Source organism: Phascolarctos cinereus, unplaced genomic scaffold, assembly GCF_003287225.1.
Source record: "Phascolarctos cinereus isolate Bilbo 61053 unplaced genomic scaffold, phaCin_HiC Scaffold_5;HRSCAF=322, whole genome shotgun sequence".
In the NCBI taxonomy this organism is placed as follows: domain Eukaryota; kingdom Metazoa; phylum Chordata; class Mammalia; order Diprotodontia; family Phascolarctidae; genus Phascolarctos; species Phascolarctos cinereus.
Window position 1 is genome coordinate 249,696,947 of NW_027555958.1, and position 24,429 is coordinate 249,721,375.

The window sequence follows — 24,429 nt, forward strand, 5'->3', positions numbered from 1 at the left end:
CAGGACGATTTTCTTTAATTATTTCTTTCATTGTTACATCAACATTCTTTTTTTTTGATAGTAGTATTTGGATATTCTGATTATCCTTATGTTTTCTCATCTGGATCTGTTTCCAGATCAGCTGTTTTTCTTATGAGATGTTTCACATTCTTTTCTATTTTTTCATTCTTTGTGTTTTGTTTTATAATTTCTTGGTCTCATAACTTCACTGGCTTCCCCTCACCCAATTCTAATTTTCAAGGAGTGGTTTTCTTCCTTGATTCGGATCTCTTTTTCTAATTGCTTGACTTTCTTTTCATGATCTTCTTGTTTCTCTTGGATTGTTCTTATTTTTTTTAATTTTCCCTCAATCTCTCTCATTTGATTTTTTAAGTCTTTTTTTAAGTTCTTCTATGAATTCTTTTTGAGCAGGTGACATTTAACATTACTCTTTTCAACTTCAATATCCTCCTGTAAAGATCAACTCCAGTCTTCTTTATTCTCACAGTAACTTTCTCCTTTGCCTGATCTTTCTTTTTTTTTTAATTTATAGGAAGTTATTCTAATCACCTCTAGTCTTAAGGTATGGGAGATGGTGCCTCTAGCCTGAGGTCCTCCTTCAGGTCTCTTCTTTGGCTTGGAACCAAAACCAAGAACTCTACCTTCCTGTGAATGTCCACAGACAGCAACATCCCGCCCCACTGCTTCTGCCCTCATAGGACATGTTCTGGTTCTTTCTTGCTTAAGGCTGTGTCTCAGCAGCAAAGCTGGCCCCAGGAGCCCTTATCAGCAGAGGTTCCCTCAGTCTTCCCTGGCTCAGACACCTGACTCCCCACACTGTCCAGGAGTAAAAGTTCCTGTGGCTCAGGTCAAATCTACCTCCCAACCCAGCTAGCCCCAGGGTCTTCACCACTGGTTGTTTTAGTGGAACTAGCCCAGAGGTGTTTACTCTTCACAGGGACCAAACTTAGGTCCTGGGATTTTTTTTCAGATCTTTTCTAATTATCCCAAGAGGACAACTGTTCTGCCCCAACTCTTCTTTATGTTTACTGATCTACATTCACCCTGAAGCACTATTTTATCTTGTTTGGGGGATGGAAGGGGGGGGGACCTGGAGAGCTTGGAATTTTCTGACCTACTCCACTATCTTCCAAGAATCTTCTCTTCAATAATTTCTTAAAAGATGATGTCAAAGCTTCTTTTTTAATCACAGCTTTCAGGAAGTCCAATAATTTTTAAATTATCTCTCCTGGATTTGTTTTCCAGGTCAGTTGTTTTTCTGATAAGATATTTCACATTGTCTTCTAGCTTTTCATTTTCTTAAATTTTGTTTTATTTTTTCTTGATGTCTCATAAAGTCATTAGCTTCCACTTGCTCAATCTAATTTTTAAGAAATCATTTTCTTCAGTAAGGTTTTATACCTCCTTTTCTACTTGGCCAATTCTATTTTTTTTTTGATGAGTTCTTTTCTTCGATTAATTTTTGTGCCTCCTTTTCCATTTGGCCAATTTTGTTGTTTAAGGAGTTCTCTTCTCTTCAGAATTTTTGTATATTTTTTTCCATTACACCAATTCTGCTTTTCAAGGCGTTCTTCTCCTGATTGGATTTTTATACCCTTTTTACCAGTAAGCTTAGTCTGTTTTTGAAGGTGTTATCTTCTTTAAGGTGAATTTTTTTGTGCCTCCTTCACCAAGCTGTTGACTCTTTCTCATGATTTTCTTGCATCACTCTCATTTCTCTTCCCAATTTTTCCTCTACCTCTCTTATTTGATTTTAAAAATCCTTTTTGAGCTCTTTCTTGGCCTGAGATTAATTCATATTTTTCTTGAAAGCTTTAAACGTAGGAATTTTGACTTGCTGTCTTCTGAGTGTGTGTTTTGATCTTCTTTGTCACCATAGTAACTTTCTATGGTTAGATTTTTTTTTCTGTTGTTTGCTCATTTTCCAGCCTACTTCTTGACTTTTAACTCTTTGGTAAAGTGAGGTTCGACTTCCAGGGTGGAGGTAGCACTGTCCCAAACTCTAGGGGTTTTATGCAGCTGTTTTCAGAGATACTTCTAGGGACCTGTAAGTTTTCAGTTTTTCCTAGGTGGTATGATCTAAGGAGAGGTATGTTTACTATTCTCCTGTACTTTTCACTGGTCTGTAAGTGACCACAGGCATTCTTTTCTCCCCTGGAACAGTGAGCAGGATCCCTGCTCCTCTGCAGCCACAAGCTCTGCTGTGGCCTATTCCTCTTTGCCCTGGGACTGCCACCCAGGACTGTGACCTGGATCTGAGTATGGGCAAAACAAAAGTCCTGCCCCCAGTGCCAGCAAAGGGATCCCTACAATCTCCTTCTGACCAATTGTTTGACCCCCTTACTGTCTGTGGACTAAGAGTTCAGGAAGCAGCCAGTGCAGCTGCTGATTCATTCACTCCCAAGGCCTGCTCCTGGTTTACTGGGACTTGGCCTGCACTGGACTGTGTTCTACTCTCACTCCAGTGCCACAGACCTTTTCTGCCAAACTTTTAAGTTGTCTTGGGCTGGAAAATTGTTTCAGTCTGTTCTTTTGTGGTTTCTGCCACTACAGGATTTGTTTAGTGGCATTATTTAAAGGTTTTGGAGAAGTTTGGAGGAAGCTCAGGTGAGTCCCTGCCTTCTCTCTGCCACTTTGGCTCCACCCCACAAGAAGCTAGAAATTCTAAGGGAGGGAGTAAATGTGGTCCAGATAGAGCAGACAGCTTGTGCAAAGGCATTGAGATAAGAGATAGAATGTTAAGTTAGGAAACAGTCAATCTGGCTGAAAGATAGAAAGCATGAAGGGAATGACATTGAAATAAATTTGAAGAAGGATATGGGAGGCAGAAATTAAGAGATTCATAGGAGTTAATGAGTATCATGATAATCTACTATTTCTGGCTTAACTGAAGCAATGACAGGGAAATAAAGAGTAATGAAATTATGATAGTAAAGTAATTTATTTTAGCCTCACCACCCAATTTTAGTTCCATATTTAATTTCTTATTATTTGCTTTGCCAATCAACATTGGCAGTCAACTTTGCCAGTTGACATTGGTTTGTATACAATGAAAAACAAAAACAGCCCCTGCTCTTAAGGAGGGCATACTATCTAATGTGTTCTTTATCCACTCCCCATATCCAACCTGTTGCCAAGTCCTGTTAATTCTACCTTCATAACACCTATCATAGAACTCTCTTCTCTCCTGGACTATTTTAGTAGATTTCTTGTTGGTCTCCTTGTAATAAGTCTCTCTTTACTCCAGCCCATCCTCCACTTAGGCATCACATTGATCTTCTAAAGGACAGGTTTGACCATGTCACCCTTCTATTCTATAAAGTCCAGTGGTTCCTTATTGTCATAGAATCAAATATATGGTTTTTTGCATGAAAAGCCCTTCATAACCTGGCTCCTTCCTATCTTTCCACTCTTTTCACTCCCCTTCCATCCCACTCTCATGCTCTGTGATGCTATGCCACTGTCCTCTTTGTTTCTTGCATTAGATACACCATCTCCCAACTCCAAGCATTTTCACTGGCTCTCCTCCATGCCTAGAATTCTCTCCCTCCTCAATTCTTTCAAACACCAACTAAAATCCCACTAAGAAGCCTTTCCCAATACCAATCAATTCTAGCGTTTCATGTGTTAGTATCTCCAATTTATCTTATTTATAATTTGTTCATTGTTATTTACATGTTGTCTCCCCCATTAGACTGTGAGCTCCTTAAGATCAGCGACTATTTTTTTAACTTTTTTTGTAACATTGTGCTTAATACAGAGACTAGCACATAGCAGGCACTTAAAAATGCTTGTTGATGATTTGATTTCAATTCCTATGCTTGATAAAAGTCACTGTCTGATTTCTTTTCTGCCTATTGCCTTATTTTCATTAGAACATTTATTCAGGGCATCTAGGTGGTGTAGTAAGTAAAGCTCCGCCCTTGGAGTCAGGAGGACCTGAGTTCAAATCTGTCCCCAGACACTTGGCACTTATTAGCTGTGTGACCTTGGGTAAGTCACTTAACCCTGATTGCCTCATCAAAAAAAAAAGAACATTTATTTGTCTTACTCCTATCTCACCCTTCAGATAATCTTGAATCTTCACAAGGGACTCGGCGCAAAAAGTGGATGGAAACAGCCAACGACAGCTCAGGTGATTTCATCTTAGTGGGTTTCTCTGAACGACCTGAATTGGAATTGGTTCTCTCACTCTTTGTCTCTGTGTTCTATACTATAACACTGGGGGGTAACACTGCCATCATCCTGCTCTCTCTCCTGGACTCCAGGCTCCACACTCCCATGTACTTCTTCCTCAGAAACCTTTCCTTTCTAGACCTTTGCTTCACCACTAGCATTGTCCCCCAGATGCTGGTGAATATCTGGGGAGGGAGCAAAAAGATCAGCTACTCTGGATGTATGGTCCAGTACTGGGTGGCCTTGGCTCTTGGCTCCACTGAGTGTGTGCTCCTTGCTGTGATGGCCGTTGATCGTTATGTTGCTGTCTGTTGGCCCCTACGCTATGCTATGATCATGCATCCACGCCTCTGCCACCTCTTAGGGGCTGCTTCCTGGACTGGTGGCTTTGCCAACTCCCTTCTACAGTCATCACTGGCCATGGTGTTGCCTCGATGTGGCAACCACAGAGTGGACCATTTCTTTTGTGAGCTACTGGTCATTGTCAAACTTTCCTGTGTGGACACTGGTCCAACAGAGTCTAAGATGTTCATTGCCCGTCTTATCATCCTTGCCATGCCTGTCTCCATCATCTTAACTTCATATGGGTTCATTGCTCAGGCAGTGGTGAAGATCCGTTCAGCTGATGGTAGGAAGAAGGCCTTTGGTACTTGTGCATCACATCTGCTAGTAGTATCACTTTTCTATGGGACCATTATGTTTGTGTATCTACAACCCAAAAACAATTACTCCCAGGACCAAGGCAAAGCCCTAGCAGTGCTCTATACAATTCTAGCTCCTACACTTAACCCTCTCATCTATACCCTGAGGAATAATGATGTAAAGAAAGCAGTAAGAAAAGTAATGGGGAAAGAGCAGGCATAGGGATACACAGGGTGTGGAAGAAAAGATAGATCTGCCACCTGAAAGCAGTCTGATGATTCATGGGGACAGACAGCATTTTTCTCCCTTTTCTGCTGACAGTAAGTTACTATGTATTATTCCTCAATTCCTAGAAATTTTCCCTAATATTCTGGAATGGTAAGTATTTTCCTAGAAGTCATCTGACCCTTCCAAAAAGAAACCTCTAGCACCTCTCCCCCAACCCCAATAATGGAATGTCACCATGTCTCAGTTAGGGCCCCTTACTCTTTTGTCTCCTACCCAATTTCTATGAATACGTTTCTAAATTATCATTTCTGCTAATCAATGAAGACATACTGCTGATTATTCTTTCATTAGGTTTATTATTTGTTCTTTATGGTAAAAGAACCATCATCAATATCATAATCAGTTTAATAATTAGCAATATCATTATTGTCATCATTATGAAAAAAATATTTTAAGTACTTAGTTGTGTTTGACACTGTGTGCTTGGAATATGAACACTAATTTATAATAAAGGCTGGCTAATTAGTGGAGTAGCCAAATATGCATAAGACAGAGAGAAAACATTTAATGACATTGAATAAAAATGAATACATGTAGTTACATTTTATCACTTTTCATTTATCGGTTTTTATTTTTAAATATTCATTCAGAAAATATTAATTGAGCACCAACTGCATGTAGAACACTATAGGAGAGGCAGAAGAAGAGTCAGAGGTTAAAAAAGACATGGTCCCTTTCTTCATAGAGATTACTGTCTAGGAGAAAAATTAAGACAAGATTATATAGACTGGGAAAGGAAAGAGATAAGCAAGTCCCATGACTATAAAGTACATGACTAACCAACCAATTCTTCACAAGAAAGTTTCCTGAATGGAGAACTATTAGAATGATGAATAGACTATATACACATATACATACATATATACACATGTATATATGTATGTATATGTATATGTATATTATATATAAATAGAATATATTTGTATGTATCAACAAGCAAATATTAAGCACTTACTACATGGTCATTGAGAGATGTATAAAGAAAAGCAAAAATATCCCCTAAGCTCAAGAAGCTTATGTTTTAATGAGGGAAATAAAATGGAAAGAAAGAAGTACATACAAGACACATAAAGAGAAGATAGGATGTAACATTAGAGAAATTCATTTGCTCTGTACTTCCAAGGTGATGTTTAGGCATAGGACATAGTTGGAGGGCAACTAAGCAGCACAATGGATAGAGTGGACTTTGAATCAGGAAGACCTGAGTTCAAATCTAGCCTCAGAAACTTTCTAACTGTCTGACCTTGGACAAGTCACTTAACCTCTCCTTGCCACTGGAGAAGGATATGGCAAACCACTCCAGTATCTTTGCCAAGAAAATTCCATAGATGGAGTCACAAAGAATCAGACATGACTGAATCACACCAACAATAAATAGCTTAAGAAAAAAAAATGTGTAAAATAGTCAGTCTGATATGAGTGACAGAAAAAGTAATGAATCTTAGTAGATCTCAAAGAAATTCTTTTCCACTGACTATTCAGTGCCCAAGAGTAACAAGTATATATGCAAAGGAAAATACAATTTCCTGTAAGTTGTATCATTATCCTATTCCCTTTCTCTTTTCCAGAATCATGATTTTCTGACATCCAAATCAGAAGCTGGAAAGGCATAAATTATCTAAGAGAACTCTCCACATGTTTATATAGAACAAGGGAATTTGAATTCAATTATAAAAGTGTGGCAAACCGTGTCTCCTCCTTTACTTAGTTTTGAAGGATTTAGAATGAAAGGAACTACATCCATATTCTGGTTCTTTTATTTACTACCCACAAAAGATAATATAAAATAGGATTGTACTTCATAGGTAGGAAGTATCTGGATTCAGATTTCACCTAGGACAGTTACTGACTGTGACCCTTGATGAAACACTTAGCCTTATTAATCCTCAGTTTCCTAATCAAAGAAGAAGATGATGACCTGCCTGTCATACTTGTATACTTGCCCCAGAGGGTTGTGAGTCATTATGAGAAAATCAAATGAGATAATGAATATTAAAACAGTTGGCAATTCTGTTGAAAGGGCTATATCAACTATAAAAGTTTTATTGTTTACACCCTCTTAAGTTTCTTCATCTGTTTAATAAAGGAATCACAACAAATTAACTCTAATGTCTCCACTACCTTTAAATTCTAAGCTATTCTCTGTGTCCTATAAGCAAATACAGAAGTACAGAAAAGTACAGAATCTTGGCTATACCCAAGGTTAGAAAAGTGTGAGTTCTGTTGTACAAGGCTGGGAGAGTAATGCAGTTCAGCATAAGCCAAGCAGGCAAAGATTGGGCCCCAACAAACCCAGAGTAGGCCTCAGGGGACTGAATCACTGGCAGCAGTGGTGGTTTCCAGACTTCTCAACCCCAAAACATCAAAAATAACTTAGGTCCATGGGAAAGGTCTGTCGGACCTGGGTGAGAGAAGAGAGTGGCCCAGCCCCAGCGCTGGTGAAGCTCCAGGGTAGCAGTGGCTACTTCCAGAGCTCTCATCCCACAGATGGTGGAGGGATCAAGCAATTCATCAAAGGAGGGTTGCAAGGATCTCTTTGCTGACACTAAGATAGGAATATATTGCTTTTCCCATGCTTGGATCTGGGTCACAGTCTTCGGTGGCAGTCCTGGAGCAAGGAGGAGCACTGGTGTGGTGGAGCTTCTGGCAGTGATGTAGAGGGAATTCTCCTCACAGTTCCAAGGCAGAAAAGAGTTCTTGTGGTCACTCACAGACCAGAGCACAGGCCAGAAAAGGAGTAAACACCTTTGCTTTGATCATACCACCTTGGAATAAACTGAAAATTTACAGGTCCCTAAAAGTATCTCTGAAAACAGCTGCACAAAACCCCTGAAGCTTGAGACAGTACACCCTTAAGGACGTAGGGCCTTCCTTAATAAAGAATTAAAAAGTCAAGAAATTGGCTGGAAACATGAGCAAATAACAGGAAAAAAACTCAGAAACTACTTTGGTGACAAAGAAGATCAAAACATACAACAAGAAGAAGACAACGAAGTCAAAGCTGCTACATCCAAAGCCTGAAAGAAATATATGAATTGGTCTCAGGACATGGAAGATCTCAAAAAAGATTTTGAAAAGCTAGTAAGAGAAGTAGAGAAAAAGTTGGAAAGAGAAATCATGGAAATCATGAAAAATGAGTCAACAGCTTGCTAAAGGAGATCCAAAAAAATACTGAAGAAAATAACACCTTAAAAAAATAGGCTAACCCAAATGGCAAAAGAGGTCCAAAAAGCCAACAAGGAGAAGAATGTCTTAAAAAGCAGAATTGGCTAAATAGAAAAGGAGGTCTAAAGGCTCACTGAAGAAAATAATTCCTTAAAAATTAGAATGAAGCAAATGGAAGCTAATGACTCTAGGAGAAATCAAAAAATTATAAAGCAAAACCAAAAGAATGAAAAAGTAGAAGACAATGTGAAATATCTCATCTGAAAAAACAACTGACCTGGAAAGCAGATCCAGGAGAGATAATTAAAAAATTATTGGACTTCCTGAAAGCCATGATCAAAAAAAAGAGCCCAAAAAACATTTTTCAAGAAATTATCGGGGCGCAGAGCCAAGATGGCAGAGTGAAAACAGTGACTTGCTTGAGCTCTCCCCCAAACCCCTCCAAATACTTATAAAAAATGCCTCTAAACAAATTCTAAAGCAGCAGAACCCACAAAAAGACAGTGAAACAAATTTCCAGCCCAAGACAACCTGGGTGGTTGATCAGAAAGGTACATCGCGCAATGTGGGTAGAGGAGCACAGTTTGGCATGGGCGCGCAGGCCACAGTGAATCTGGAGCAGGCCTCAGAGGACTGAATGGCATGCAGCTGTGGTGGTTTCCAGACTTTTCAACCCATGAACGCCAAAGACGACTTAGAAGGTCAGTGGGAAAAGTCTGTTTCTGTGGTGAGAGAGAAACTAGGTCTCAGCCTCATCTCCTAAGCACAGCCCCGGGAGTGGCGGCTGCTTCCTGAGCTTTTGGCCCACAGACTGAGGGGGAATTGAGTGGGTGATCAGAGGGGGATTTCAGGGATCTCTCTGCTGGTGCAGGATTCTCTTGCTTTGCCCATGCTTGGATCTGGGTCACAGTTCTGGGTGGTGGTCTTGGGGCAAGGAGGAGCACTGGTATGGTGGAGCTCGTAGTGGTGATATAGAGAGAATCCTCCTCACAGTTCCAAGACAGAAAAGAGTGCTTGTAATCACTCATAGACCAGAGCACAGGAAAAGAGTAAACACCTCACCCCTTATCATACCACCTTGGAAGAACTGAAAATTTACAGGTCCCTACAAGTATCTCTGAAAACAGCTGTATGAGCCCCTGAAGCTTGGGACAGTACATTCTCCACACTGGAAGCAAACCTCTACCTTAATAAAGAGATTATAACTCAAGTAATTGGCTGGGATCATGAGCAAACCTCGAAAGAACTATCAGACTATAGAATCTTTTTTTTTGTGACGAAGATCAAAACATACAGACAGAAGAAGACAACAAAGTCAAAGCTCCTATATCCAAAGCCTTGAAGAAAAATATGAATCAGTCTCAGGTCTTGGAAGAGCTCAAAAAGGATTTTGAGAAGAAATTATCAAGGAAAACTGCCCTGATATTCTAGAACCAGAGGGTAAAATAGAAATTGAAAGAATCCACCAATCACCTCCTGAAAGAGATCCCCAAAGGAAAACTCCTAGGAATATTATAGCCAAAATCCTGAGTTCCCAGATCAAGGAGAAAATATCACAAGCAGCTAGAAAGAAATAATTCAAGTCCCATAGAGCCACAGTCAGGATAACACAAGATTTAGCAGCTTCTATGTTAAGGGATCAGAGGGTTTGGAATATGATATTCTGGAGGTCAAAGGAGCTAGGATTAAAACCAAGAATCACCTACCCAGCAAAATTGAGTATAATCCTTCGGGGGGAGGGGGAGAACGGACATTCAATGAAATAGAATATTTTCCAACATTCTTGATGAAAAGACCAGAACTGAATAGAAAGTATGACTTTCAAATGCAAGACTCAAGAGAAGCATGAAAAGGTAAACAAGCAAGATAAGTCATAAGGGACTTAGTAAAGTTGAACTGCTTACATTCCCACATGGAAAGATGATATTTATAACTCATGAGACTTTTCTCATGAGTTATAAATATCTCTCAAGGGAGAGGTAGAATGGGGTAAATCATCTCACATAAAAGAGGCAAGAAAAAGCTTGAACAGTCAAGGGGAAGAGGGGGCAGGTGGAAGAGAATGAATGAATCTTACTCTCATCAGATTTGGCTTAAGGAAGGAATAACATACACACTCACAAAAAAAGGGTGGGGCAGCTAGGTGGCTCAGTGGGTAGAGTACCAGCTCTGGAGTCAGGAGGACCTGAGTTCAAATCCAGCCTCAGATGCTTGACACTTACTAGCTGTGTGACCCTGGGCAAGTCTCTTAACCCCATTGCCTAACCCCCCCAAAAAAAACCACACATACACATTCAATTGGGTTTGGAAATCTATCTTACCCTACAGGAAAATAGGAGGGAAGGTGATAAGAGAAGGGAGAATGATAGAAGGTAGATTGGGGAAGGAGGTAATCAGAAGCAAACACTTTTGAGGAAGGATGGGATCAAAGGAGAGAATAGAATAAATGTAGGGTGGGATAGGATGGGGTAAATATAGTCAGTCTTTCACAACATGACTGTTATGGAAATGTTTTGCATGACTACACATGTATAACCTATATCCAATTGCTTGCTTTTTTTTTTTTGGTTAGGCAATAGGGTTAAGTGATCTGCCCAGGGTCACACAGCTAGTAAGTGTTATATGTCTGAGGCCAGATATGAACTCAGGTCCTCCTGAATCCAGGGCTGGTGGTCTTCTCCACTGTGCCACCTAGCTGCCCCAAATTGCTTGTCTTCTCAATGAGGTTGGGTGGGGAGGGAGGAAGGGAGAGAATTTGGAATTCAAAGTTTTGAAAATGAATGTTAAAAATTGTTTTTACTTGCAACTAGGAAATAAGATATACAAGCAATAGGGTATAGAAATCTATCCTGCCCTACAGGAAAATAGAAGGGGAAAGGGGTAAGAGAAGGAGAGGGGTGATGGAAGGGAGGACAGATTGGGAGGAGTATTCAGAATGCACACTGTCTTCGGGTGGGAGAGGGGAGAGATGGGGAGAAATTTTAGAACTCAAAATCTTATGGAAGTGAATGTTGAAAACTAAAAATTAATTAATTAATTAATTAATTGAAAAGACAAAGAAAAGGAATACTCATCATGGAGGGCACCTTGCAAAAATGCACAATGAGTCATAGGAAAGTCTAGGATCAGCATCCTTTTATTGTGGGGCAGGCTGAAAATGAGAGGCAACAAAGAGACAACTAGAGGAAACTGGCAGCTAAGGGATAAGTCCCAACGACTTAGTCTTTTCAGGGGAACACTGGGCAGATGTAGCAGGTTTGGAATATTCTCAGCTATATGGGATGACTGTCTGGGAGGAGACAAAGTGAGGGATACTGGGAAAAATGTAGATGGTGTAAAACAGAAGATAGTAATAAAAATGTACTTTAAAAAAAAATAATGTTGTCTCCAATTATGCTGTGAGCTCCTTGGGAGCAAGAACTGTTTTTTGGGGCAGCTAGGTGGTGCAGTGGATAGAGCACCGGCCCTGGATTCAGGAGGACCTGAGTTCAAATCCAGTCTCAGGCACATAACACTCACTAGCTGTGTGACCCTGAGCAAGTCACTTAACCCCATTGCCTAGCGAAAAAAAAATATAAAATTAAATTAAATTGAAAAGAACTATTATTTGCCTTACTTTGTAACCTCAGTGCTTAGCACAATGCCCAGCACATAGTAGGTGATTAATAAATGTGCCTTGACTAACCATTTGTCTTTAAGGAGGGAAGGAGGGAGGGAAGGAAGAAGAAAGAAAGAAAGAAAGAAAGAAAGAAAGAAAGAAAGAAAGAAAGAAAGAAAGAAAGAAAGAAAAAAGAAAAAAGAAAGAAAGAAAGAAAGAAAGAAAGAAAGAAAGAGAAGAAGGAGGGAAGGAGGGAAGGAGAAAGAAAGAAAGAAAGAAAGAAAGAAAGAAAGAAAGAAAGAAAGAAAGAAAGAAAGAAAGAAAGAAAGAAAGAAAGAAAAAGAGAAAGAAAGACACTTCATAAGAAAACAAATGGGTATTTTTAGCTATTTACAAAACAGTAAAAAAGAAGGTCAAAATAATCTTACGGCTTAGGGTTGATAATGGGTGACAAAGAGAAAGCAGTACTATTTAATTTTTGATTCACTTAGGCAAGAATTCTTTACCTGGGACACATGAGTTTCTTATTCTTTAATATTTCAATAAGTAAATTTTAAGATAATTTGTTTCCTTTGTAATCCAATGAATTTTATTTTGTGGTTTAAAAATATTGTTTTGGGAAGGCCTCAATAGGATTTACCCGAACTGCTAAAGCAGTCTACAACTCAGAAAAGGTTAAAAAACACCTGGTTTGGAGAGCTATACTTGGAGTTAAGAAAAGCTGGGTTCCACTCCTACTTACTTATTAGATGTGTGATCCTGAGCATGTCACTTCTCTCCTCTCAGTAATCTGTTATCTCATCTATAAACTAGATGTAATAATAACATTTATTTTCACAGTGTCATGAGAATTAACTGATATATATAAAGCACTTTCAAATCTCAAAGGGCTATATAAATGTAAGTTATTATTATCTTGTCTATCAGTGAAAATGATTTTTTTAAGTGGGAAGGTTGAAACAAATAGTTTAAAGGTTGAATCACAAGATAGGCAAGAAGATCACATGACTGAACAGAAATACTCTGTATGAGTTCAAGTTTTCAGGTTCAGATAACCATATTCCAATGTATAGATCCAATATTCAGGTGAGATTTCAGAACAATTATCAATAATTTTTCTGAAGTCTCGAGAAGAGGAGAGAGAGAGGTAATAAAAGCCTGAACATTGACAAATATCCTGATTTTCAAAAGGGAGTAAGAATAGATTCCAGAAATGATATACCAATATTCCAAAGAATCTTGGATCTCATAAATGTGTACATTCTCCACTGCTGTATACATTGTAACCTAGCTATGCCTATAAAACTCTTATCCATATCCTCTCAAAATGCATCATGAGGGACACACTCAAAATGACAGAGAAGTTCTCAAATCTCTTGAGATCATAAGGATATGAAGTTCAGAAATTGTTATTATAGATTGATAAATTTGATATCATTCTCTCAAAAAACTTTAGAACAAATTTTTAAATGGATGGTTTGTGAGAATCTAGAAGAGATTGTGGGACATTAATTCACTAACACATGATATATCAAAAATAGTCATTTTCATTTTTATAAGATTACAAGATTGCAAAAACTAGAAGAAAGAAATATATGAATTGTGCTGATTCCAGCAAAATATTCTAGCAAAATATGATCTTGATATTCTTGTGAATGAGGTAGTGAAATATTGGCTGGATGCATTAAATACTACATTAAATAGTAGTAGTATACAAACAGTACATTAAAAAGTAATACTAAAAAAAAAAGTAAAAAAAAAGTAATACTAAATAGACTGATACCTAATGGAACAATAAAAATGTTGATTAATAGGTCAAGTTGGAGGGAGTTCCCAAATGAAGAGCTTCAAAGCTTCATTTTTTTATCCTCACCCAAAATTTTCATAAATAATAAGCATCAGAACATTGTGTTTTATTACTCAGGCCAGCCATGTCCACTTTTCTATTTCTCTCAAGGCTCTGCTCCTGGCTCTCTGGACTTTTTTATTCACCGTACTTTTTCCCCTCACCTTTTCAGCTTTCTCCCGTTAGAATGCAAGCTCCTTGAGGGGAGAAACTCTCTTTCTTTTTGTTTGTGTTTGCACTCTCAGGACTTGTCACGGTGTTGTTGTTGTTGTTGTTGCTGTTGTTGTTGACAAATGGGGTCAGCTTCTTTGTGACCCCATGGACTATAGCTGTCCATGGGGTTTTCTTGGCAAGAAACTAGAGTGGTTGGCCATTTTCTTCTCTAGTGGATCCTTTTTTTAGGCAAACAGAGGTCAAATGACTTGCCCAAGGTCACACAGCTAAGAAGTGTCTGAGGCTGCATTTGAGCTCAACTGTTCCTGACTTCAGATCTAGTGTTCTATCCACTAGGCCACCTTGCTACTCCCTGAACATGGTAAGTACTTAATAAAAACTTGTTTATTTGACTTTTGACATGTTTCTAAAACATATAGATGAGCTAGAGCTGGAATTATAATAGATGACAATTAAAATTTGACAAATTCTTGACACACTGGATTAAAACTAAAATCAATACTGAAGAATAGAAAGTTTTTCGTTTAGGTTAAAAAAAAAGGAGGGCAGCTAGATGGCCAGTGGATAGAGCCCTGGCCTTGAAGTAAGGAGGACCTGAGTTCAAATCTGATCTCAGACACTTGACACTTACTAGCTGTGTGACTCTGGGCAAGTCACTTTACCCTTATTGTCTCAGCAGAAAGGGGGGGCGGGGATTGTCCTACTTTGCTTCAGATGAAAAAGATCTAGAGATTTCAGCTAATCAAAAACTTAATCTGTTGCAACTAGAAAAATGGCCACAATTTCAGGTTAATAACACTTAATTATTAGATTAATAACAGCTCATATTTATGTAGAATTCTACAACTTATAAAATGCCTTCATCTCAATAGTTCTGTAAAGTTATTTATTCTTTTTTTATAAATAATGAAACTGAAACTCAGAAAAGTTAGATGACTTGTCTAAGTTCCCACGTGTGGCAGGAGCTACATACAAACCAGCTCTTCTGACTCCAAGTCCCATAATCTGTTCCTGACATTATGCTGCCTCTAAGATATATAGGATCAAAGTCACACAAAGTAATGAATCCAACTGTACTCTAGCCTGGTCATAATACACTTGTAGTACTTTATTCATTTCTTGTCCCCAGATTTTAAGAGGAATATTCACAAACTAAAGGATGTCAGAAAAATGTGAGTCTGAAAACTACGTTATATGAGGAATGGTTTAAGGAATTGGAGATATTTAGCCTGGAGATGAAGCTTCAAGGAGATGTAATCATTGTCTTCAAATGTTTAACAAGTAACCAAATAGTCTTGCATTTTCCCAGAACCAAAATTATAGAATTTAAAGCTAGAAGGGCATTTAAAGATTGTGGGCTGAGGATAAATGGATGTGTGTGTGTGTGTGTGTGTGTGTGTTTGTGTGTGTGTGTGTGTGTGTGTGTGTGTGTGTGTATTGCATCTCAATATGCAAAGGAATTTCTGAACAGTTAGAGGTCCTAAATAATGGAATAAGTTGCCTTCAGTAGTTCTCAGAACACTATCATTAGAAGTATCAACTAAAACTTAGATGCCTATGAGCCAGGGCTACTACAGGAGAGATTTCTGAGTTATCAGGAAGTTGATTTCTAAGATGAGTTTCGCTTTAAAATTCTATGCTTATGGTGCCTATCTTATACTTCAGTATTACTACAGGGTAACTGTGAGGAGTTATGGACATATTGAATACAGGCAAACACAAACTGCTAGATTTCAGTATCCTTAGGCAAAAGCTCTGTGGTAGCTAAACCTATTGAATGAGAAATTCAAAATTCAATTTCCTGGATCATTTGTCTGCACCAGTGGTGTCAAGTTCAATTAGAAACCAAGATTATTAAAACGTACATAAGGATCCCTGCTGCTGCATATTGATTTAGAAAACCACATATCAACATTATCTATATTCTATTCTATTTTTATTTATTTTCTTAAGTATTTTGCAGTTACATTTTAGTCTGGTTTGAACTACACGCTGGAACATTTCTGGCCATGTGATTGACCTTGCTGGTCTAAACAATGCCAAAATTTAGATATTTTTTATATCCAAACACTTTTGTGATTGGTATTAAGTAGCAAAAGATGTCTGGAGTAAACCATGATTACCATTATTGATAAATTTAGATCTATTACTACCTTACAAATTATAAATCAATATATGCCTTTTAAACAAGTAACTACATAAGAGAAAATTAAATTTCTCATATAAGCCTTTCTTCTTGTTCTTTGTGTATGGAAATCTTTGTGTTTGTTGAAAATTGTTAGGCTTGAAAGCAAAAGAAAAAAGTCAATTTATTTTTTAAAAAATGAAAAAGAGAAAAGAATAACATCTCTACCTTTATTCTGCACTTAGAATCACAGATGATGATTTCCAAATCTATTTGCTCAGTTCCAATATCTCTTCTGACACACTACTCTGAAATTGTAACTCCTCTCTTCCCTGCATATCTTACTTTGCCAGGATCTGACAACCTATGTCAAGTAATCCAGGTTACTGAGCACTAGAGAGTTTATAGCAGACAACTCTTACATTGCCCTCTTAGATGATGACTTATAGGTAGCATGATACTGTGGGAAGCACACTTAGAGTCAGAGGACCTGGGTTCAAGTGCTGCTTTCAACAAATCACTTAAGCTCTCTAGGTCCTAATTTCCTTATCTATGAAAAGTGTTGGGGGGAGGGGATGACCAAAGAGTTTCTATGGAACCATCTACTTTTAAATATATGATCTAATTATTTCCAGTTTTTATAACTCATTAGGTTTGATCTTTCCCCATTACTTTCTTAATTGCCTTATTTATATCTTTATTTCTCAGTGTATATATCAAAGGGTTGAGGGTGGGAGCTATAATGGTATAGATAAGGGCCAGGACCTTGACTTGGCCTTGAGAATAATTGTTCTTGGGCTGAAGATACAATGACATGATAGTCCCATAGAACAATGAAACCACCATCAAGTGTGAGGCACAGGTCCCAAAAGCCTTCCTCTGTCCCTCAGCTGAGCGAATCTTTGCCACTACCCAAGCAATGCAAGCATATGAAGTGAGGATGATAGAGACAGGGATGGCCAGAATGATCAGGCGAGCAATGAACATTTTAGAGTCCATTGACCTAGTGTCCACACAAGATAGCTTAATAATAACAAGCAACTCACAAAGGAAATGGTCTACCTGGCGGTGGCCACACAATGGCAACACCATGGCCAAAGATGACTGAAGGAGTGAATTAACAAAGCCTGAGAACCAGGAAGCAGCTGCCAGGAGATGGCAGAGCCGAGAATGCATGATGGTGGCATAGCGCAGGGGCCAGCAGACAGCAACATAGCGGTCCACAGCCATCACAGCAAGAAGCACACATTCAGTAGATCCAAGAGCCAAAGCTACTGAGTATTGGACCAAGCAGCCAATATAACTGATTCTCTTATTATGCCCCCAGATGTTCATCAGCATTTGGGGGACAATGCTGGTTGTGAAACAGATGTCCAAGACCGAGAGGTTTCTGAGGAAGAAGTACATAGGAGTGAGGAGCCGAAAGTCCAGAAAAGACAAGATGATAATTGTCATGTTGCCCATCAATGTAATGGTGTAGAACACAGAGACAAATACCGAAAGGATCAACTCTAATTGAGGTTGGTCAGAAAAGCCCATCAAGATGAAATATCCTCCTGAGCTTTCATTAACTTCCATCCTCTGATCATTTTTCACCTCCTGCAGTCAGATGAGTTTGCACCTACAAAATGTCTAAACAAATAATTAAAAAGTGAAAATTTGATCAATTAGCTGGGTGGCATTATATGTGGTATCACTCTATGGGTAAAACCCAGTTTTTACATAATGAAAAATGACAATGAGAGCAGATATTCTCCCCAGTGGAATTGACTGAATTATCTGGTTTTGTAGACTTATATTTCCACTATCTTATAGTCACCAAGAGGACAAAATTTATGAAAGGTAAGTAACATGAATTGCTCTTTCCTTGAACTTGATTTGCCTTCCCTCAAATCAATAGGATTTCATGATACAAATGTTGTTACCACAAAGCCTTGCCTTCCTGCTTGGGAAAATTAAGGATGTGAGGATTAGAAGCAGAAAACCAAGAAATCCAACATGAAGAGCCAGGTTGGAGGAATACTCTTCTGGTATTTCACAGAGGAGATCCTTGACCATGTATGGGCCAAGTGATATGGCTTCTGAAGTTCTTCCCAGCTCTGACATTCTGTGATTCAATTATTATGTCAATAAAGCAGTATATACATGTTCCCTATTCTGGAAGATAGTGGAAGGGGAAAATGATAGCAAGAAGAGAAGTGGTTGAGATAAATGTATTAAGTAAGTTATTAGAAGATGCTTGGCCAGCACTAAATTTAGTTAGTGCTAGGAAGGACATATTCACTGGTTTCAAGTACACCCTCCCCAACAATTATGCCAATGCATGCTATTCATCAGATGGGAGACTTCCTGAAAGACTGTAACTATATAACCATGCTTATACATGTATACATAGATACCTAACATTTCCACTACATGCAATACAAGTAAACATAGGGGACCAGAAGAGAAAGAACTCAAAAACATGGTATAAAAGGCTGTATTTTGTTTCATTTTCCAAATAATCTTTGGTATCCAGGAAACATAAAGGATCCTCTTTCAGAAAGTAACTGAATAACATATCCCTAGAAAAGCTACTGTTCCTTTGTTTTTTGAGAGCCTGCATCTTCTATTTTTGGAAATTCAAAAGGAATAAAAACTCACCCTCATGAGTTGCCTCTAGATCCCAGGATTTAGGCCCCAGATACTGATATGTTTTCTAATACTCCTTCCATGTCTGTTCAAAGTCCATGTAGTTAGAGAAAGAAAGTTCCTTGGATATAGCAGATAAAGTAGAGTTTTGAGAGGGAAGGCTAAGGGGTCATAGCATGAGTGCAGTACCTGGCAGCAAAAGGCCCAGATTTCAAAACAAACTCTAGTACTTACCAGCTGTGCGACCTTGGAAAAGTCATTTAACCTTTGTGAAGCTCAGTTTCCTTTTCTGTAAAATGGGAGTAATAGCACTTTCATTATGTAGCTTACCAGGTTGTTCTGAGGATCAACCAAGACAAAGAACACAAAGTTCTTTCTACTGAAAATATTATGCAGATGTCACCCATCATCATGTTAAATAATGCAAATCCAGACTTGTAGCTGACATTTTCTTCAGTCCCCATTTCCCCTGACATGCATGCAGCATTGTACACTTCTGACAACTCTTCCCTTTTTGAAGCCCTCTTTTTTACCTCATTGTATGACACCAATGCTCGAGGATTGGGGGAGAGGGGGTATCTCTTCCTAACTCACTAGCTATCCCTTCATCTCTTTCACTGACTCTGCCATGTGCTCTACTTTCCTAAATATAGATGAATCAAAAGGCTTAGTCCTAAACTCTCTGCCTTTCTCTATATTTCCTATCTCCACTAGTATTAATCCTGTCTTCAATTCTAGAGTCTACATAGATAATTCACAAATCTATGGCTCTAGCCTTCACAACTCCTACTCTCTCCCCACTTCAGTGGATATCTCCAGTAAGATATCTTGCAGTCATTTCGAACTCAATGTATCTACAAACAGAATTCACATTTCCTCCAAAATAAGATCTTACTCTTGACTTCTCAATATCTCACAATGACATTACAAGTTTCTGTCAACCTGTCTCCAAAACCTGGAGTCATTCTTGAGTCTTCTACTATACCCAATCAATCACCAAATTAAGTCAATCCTTCCTAACTCCCACTGGTTTCCCATCTTTTCCATTATCACTGATACCATCTTAGTCATGCCCTGCTCTCTCATCACACTCCAGTGAAAATAATAGGTGCTTTAAAATATGCTCACTGATTAACTGATTAGAAGTGAAACATGTAGCCACACAGGGAGGGTGGAATTCTTTATTTTAAGTTCACTATCCAATTCAGATAAAACCCATTTTGTTTTCAGTTACACTGAGTTCTAATCAACAGAAGCGAAGACAGAAATATGCTAGAATCTAGACTGTATGATGGCAGGAACCATCTTATTTAAGCTTTATATCTTTCATGTTTCCCTTATTACCTATCACAGGTGTTTAACTTCATTTTTGCAATCACTTTGTTCTCAAGTTTCCGACTCCTACCTAATTTATAGAATGTTTTCCTGTATAATTTCATTCATTTCCTCAGCTACCAATTTCTTTGCAGACAACTGCCTACTCCAGTAATGGCATGTCTTCTAAACTACAAACATGTTTTCACCTGCCCGTGAATTATCTCTACCTATGCAAACCACTGGAGCATCAAATTCAACATGTCCAAACTGGGATTTTGCTCCCTACCAAATCAGCTATTTGTTCTGACTTCTGTTCCTCTCTTTGTCTTCAACATTTGCAACTTTGTCTTTGATTCTTCCTTCTTCCTGACCCCTCAGAAAGTTTTTTGCCTACCTATTGTCGGCCCTCAGGTAAGAGTCATCAGAGTGAGGAAGCCAGAAACAGAGAAGTCTTTGTTCCTACCCAGTGACTGAGAGTTCCTGGCTCTGCCCAAAAGGGTTAAACTCAGGGTTCCCTAGACTAGCTTTTATAGGTCTTCAAGATTAGATGTATGAGCACACAGAATAATTCTCTAATAAACTCCATTTTTTTTCCTTCTGAAGCATTCCCCAAATACTCAAATCCCTTAGTGATCAATTAGCATAAAACTTTTACAAGCCTAGAGAGGAGGTACAGAAAGAAATCCCTGAAGTGATGGAGTCTCTCTGCCTTCCCATGGAATTTCCCATTTGTAATGAAAACATTTCAATTTATTCAGTTATCATTCTGCATACTTTACTTCCCCATTACATGATAGATGACTTGGACAAAGGGGAAGGTAACAACTACTTACATTGAAGATAAAGCACCTCCCTTTTAAAAATATTAATATTTAGTCCAGTTAGCATGTTTAATCTATTCAGGAAGACATGATTATGTTAAAGTACAAATTCATTTGTTTAACTGCTTTAAATTTCATCATTATTTTGTATAGTTGTTCAGTTAATCTTATCATGAAGTCTACTTTGTTTGCCTTCAGATATTTTTCCACTATACTCACCCTGTTTTCAATCAGTTTCCTTCCCAACTCTTACAAAATGAATCTTACGTTAGGTTGTAGTATTTTAAAATATGTTTTACATTTTCATATATTCATAACTTATATGAATGTTATTTCTGAAGGCCTCTAGAGGAAAATGCACAGAGAATAGATTTTGTACAATCACATATGGTATGCAGTTGTTGAAAACCTGCCTTTTTATTGTTTACAACCTTGTCCTCCATATTCTGTTCCACTGTACAATGGAAAGAGCACTGGCTCCGAAAGCAGAACACATGCATTTAAATGCCATCTCTTACACTTAGAACCTTATGTGACTTAATCCTAACTGATAAAAAGAATCCTAGACTGGGCTTTAGGCAAGGGTGTGGTAGTAAATTTTTAACAACCATTTCACAAAAAAATGTGCACATGGCAAACTTTAAAGTTTAATCTCCATTATTAACATTTTCACCATCACTTTCTTAAGTCTAGACTCTAGACCATTAACAAATTAAGAAATCAAGCTTTGATTGGTGATGTTTGCTGACTTCCAAGGTGTAAATGCTCACACTAAAAATTTAACAATTGGCTAGATAGTGGTTAAAGCTGGCTCCGGCACACCTCTGGTTTTAGGTAAATAGTGATAAGTATTTTAGTTTTTGTTTATATCACTAATCACGTGGGGAAATCATTCTCCCTCTCTGGGATTCAATTTCTTTGCCTGTAAAATTGGATATTCTATTAAATGCTGGGGATACGATGATTTAACAAATATAATGACTGCCCTCAAAAAAAATCACGTATTAGAATAAATATGATGTCTGCTTAATAAAGCAAATTAGATAGTTAAGTGTGAAAGATAATTTCCTTGAAATGAGTTGCAAGAGATATCTTCAAAACTAGCTCAGCTCATGAATCTGAGAGGACTTCTTCACCTCCATTCCAATGGAAGTTCCTCCAATTCATAAGTTCCTTCCTAGTAACTCCATTTGAGGAAATACCCTTACTGGCCATTCTCATTTCAAGGAAAAGAGAAGAGAGAAGGGAAGAGAAGGAGAGAAGAGATGAGATCCTTACTCACAGGAAAGAATTTGGCTCTACCATACAGACAGGAAAAAAAAATAAGGAATGGAGAATATTTATTAACATGCTGTTAATTAGAAAACCTAGAGTGTTTTCTATATGTGTTTGTCTGTGTACATGTATGGACATACATTATCTGAAAATTGATTGATTTTGACTTCTACTTTGCCTATGTTTATTTCCTTAATTTGTTTTAACATTCTTTCTTTTGTAAGTAGTATTCTATTTTTTCCAATTATGTGTAAAGATAGTTTTCAGCATTCATTTTTATGAGATTTTGAGTTTCGAATTTTTTCTCCCTTCCATTCCCCCCAAGATAGCAGCAGTATATTATGTTATACATTTGCATGTATAATATACATATACATATACAATCTGATATAGGTTAAACATGCAAATGTATTTCCACATCAGTCATGTTGTGAAAGAAGAAACAGAACAAAAGGGAAAAGACACAAAAAAAAACAGTCATGTAGTTACGGAAAGGAATAAACTATTAAGGCTAAGAACAGACATTTCATATATCTCTCTTATGACATCCTCTACACTTCTTTATGCAATTATTTTGGGTAACAATATGATTAAATATTATATGCACAACTTTGCCTGTTCTCTCTTGTTTTGATCAAGAATGCATATATTATTTGCATTAAAATTTCACAAAGGTGAAAAAATTGAAGGTTTGATGAGAGTTTCTATTGATACTCTTGATTACCTTTTGGAGACCAATAATAGCATTTGATATATTTTTTAATGCCTTTGGCCCTGCACTCTTTTTCACATACCTTGGAAATCAATCTCTCAAAATGAAAATAGTATACTTGGATCTGCATTCAGACTCCATAGTTCTTTCTCTGGATGTGGATAACATCTTCCATAATGAGTCTTTTGGAATTGTCTTCGATCATAGTTGATCATAACACAATGTGGCTGTTACTGTGCACAATGTTCTCCCAGTTCTGCTCACTTTACTCAGCATCAGTTCATGTAAGTCTTTCCAGGTTTTTCTGAAATCTGCCTGTTCATCATTTCTTATAGCACAATAGTATTCCGTTACATTCATACACCACAATTCGTTCAGCCATTCCCCAATTGATGGGCATCCCCTCAATTTCCAATTCTTTGCCACCACAAAAAGAGCTGTTATAAATATGTTTGAACATGTAGGTCCTTTCTCCTTTTCTATGATCTCTTTGAGATACAGACCTAGTAGTGGTATTGCTGGATCAAAGGGTATGCACAGTTTGACCTTTGGGCATAGTTCCAAATTGTTCTCCAGAATGGTTGAATCAGTTCAGAACTACATCAACAATGCATTAGTGTCTCAATTTTTCCACATCATCTTCAACATTTATCATTTTCCTTTTCCATCATATTAGCCAATCTAATAGTTGTGAGGTGGCACCTTAGAGTTGTTTTAATTTGCATTTCTCTAATCAATAGTGATTTAGAGTATTTCATATGACTATAGATAGCTTTAATATCTTCATCTGAAAACTGCCTTTAACATTCTTTTTTCTAGAATTTCTAAAACTATACCTAATGATAATGATGGCAGAGGACAGTAAGAAAGCTGATATTGTCCATTACATTTCATTTAATTCTCTATCAATTAATAAATATGTGTGTATACACATATACACACATATATAAACACATACATATATGATCTATATATGTATTTCCATATGTGCTCTTTTAATGGCCTCAGACTTCTCCCAGAAAAAAAACCCATCTTTTTTCATGCCAATATCCAGTATTCTACTATGTTACAGTAAAGCTATCAACCATTGAAGACCACAGTCTTTGAGGAATTAAAAATTTATATTATGTCAAAGATAATAGGGAGATTTATAGTGGGGACAAAGAGGCTGAGCATCATGTAATAAGTTCAAGGAACTTGAGTAAAAAAAGAAAAGGAACTTGAGTGAACATTCTTGGGGAAATCTCTGCTTAAAATGAAGATGTGCTGGTCATGTGGTAAGAGTAAGAAACAATTTTTGGGTAACCCATGCAGACATAATGTCAGGAGACAACATGGAAATCCTCCAGAATCTTGAGTGGAATCCTTGTGGTGAATTTCTGGGAAAACACAGAAAAGAATATGATAGGAAATGGCATACCATTCCAAAATCTTTACCAAGAAAATCCTAAATGAATTCACAAAGAGTCAGATACTACTGTAACGACTGAACAACAACAAAAGAGAGTTGACATTTGTGTAGCATATTAAAGTTTATAAGGGCTTCTATACACACTTTCAGATTGTAGCTTTAAAACAACATTATTATTTTCCCCATTTTCAGAGGAAGAAAATGAAAATCATTGATGTTAGGAGATTTGACTATAGTCATTGTGTAGT

At 37.7% G+C, this 24,429-nt stretch overlaps 2 protein-coding genes across 5 annotated transcripts in view; one reads left to right on the forward strand and one right to left on the reverse strand.

Moving 5' to 3' along the window:
- LOC110202632 (putative olfactory receptor 2W6) overlaps positions 1-24,429 on the reverse strand; it is a 227,827-nt gene that overhangs the window by 149,331 nt on the left and 54,067 nt on the right. For 2 of the 4 annotated variants that reach the window (XR_013487094.1, XR_013487093.1), the window contains exon 2: positions 22,853-24,149. Coding sequence is in view for 2 of the 4 variants with exons in the window: in XM_078155534.1 (XP_078011660.1) it covers positions 16,663-17,592 (930 nt within the window). In the remaining 2 variants the exon portion in view is untranslated. Of the gene's footprint in view, positions 1-12,134; positions 24,150-24,429 lie in introns of those variants that run through there. The other 2 variants (XM_078155534.1, XM_078155535.1) reach the window with 1 other exon arrangement.
- On the forward strand, positions 4,111-5,104 carry LOC110202631 (putative olfactory receptor 2W6). Its single transcript, XM_020978865.2, has one exon. The coding sequence runs from the start codon at positions 4,111-4,113 to the stop codon at positions 5,038-5,040; it is 930 nt and encodes a 309-aa protein (XP_020834524.1). The 3' UTR covers positions 5,041-5,104.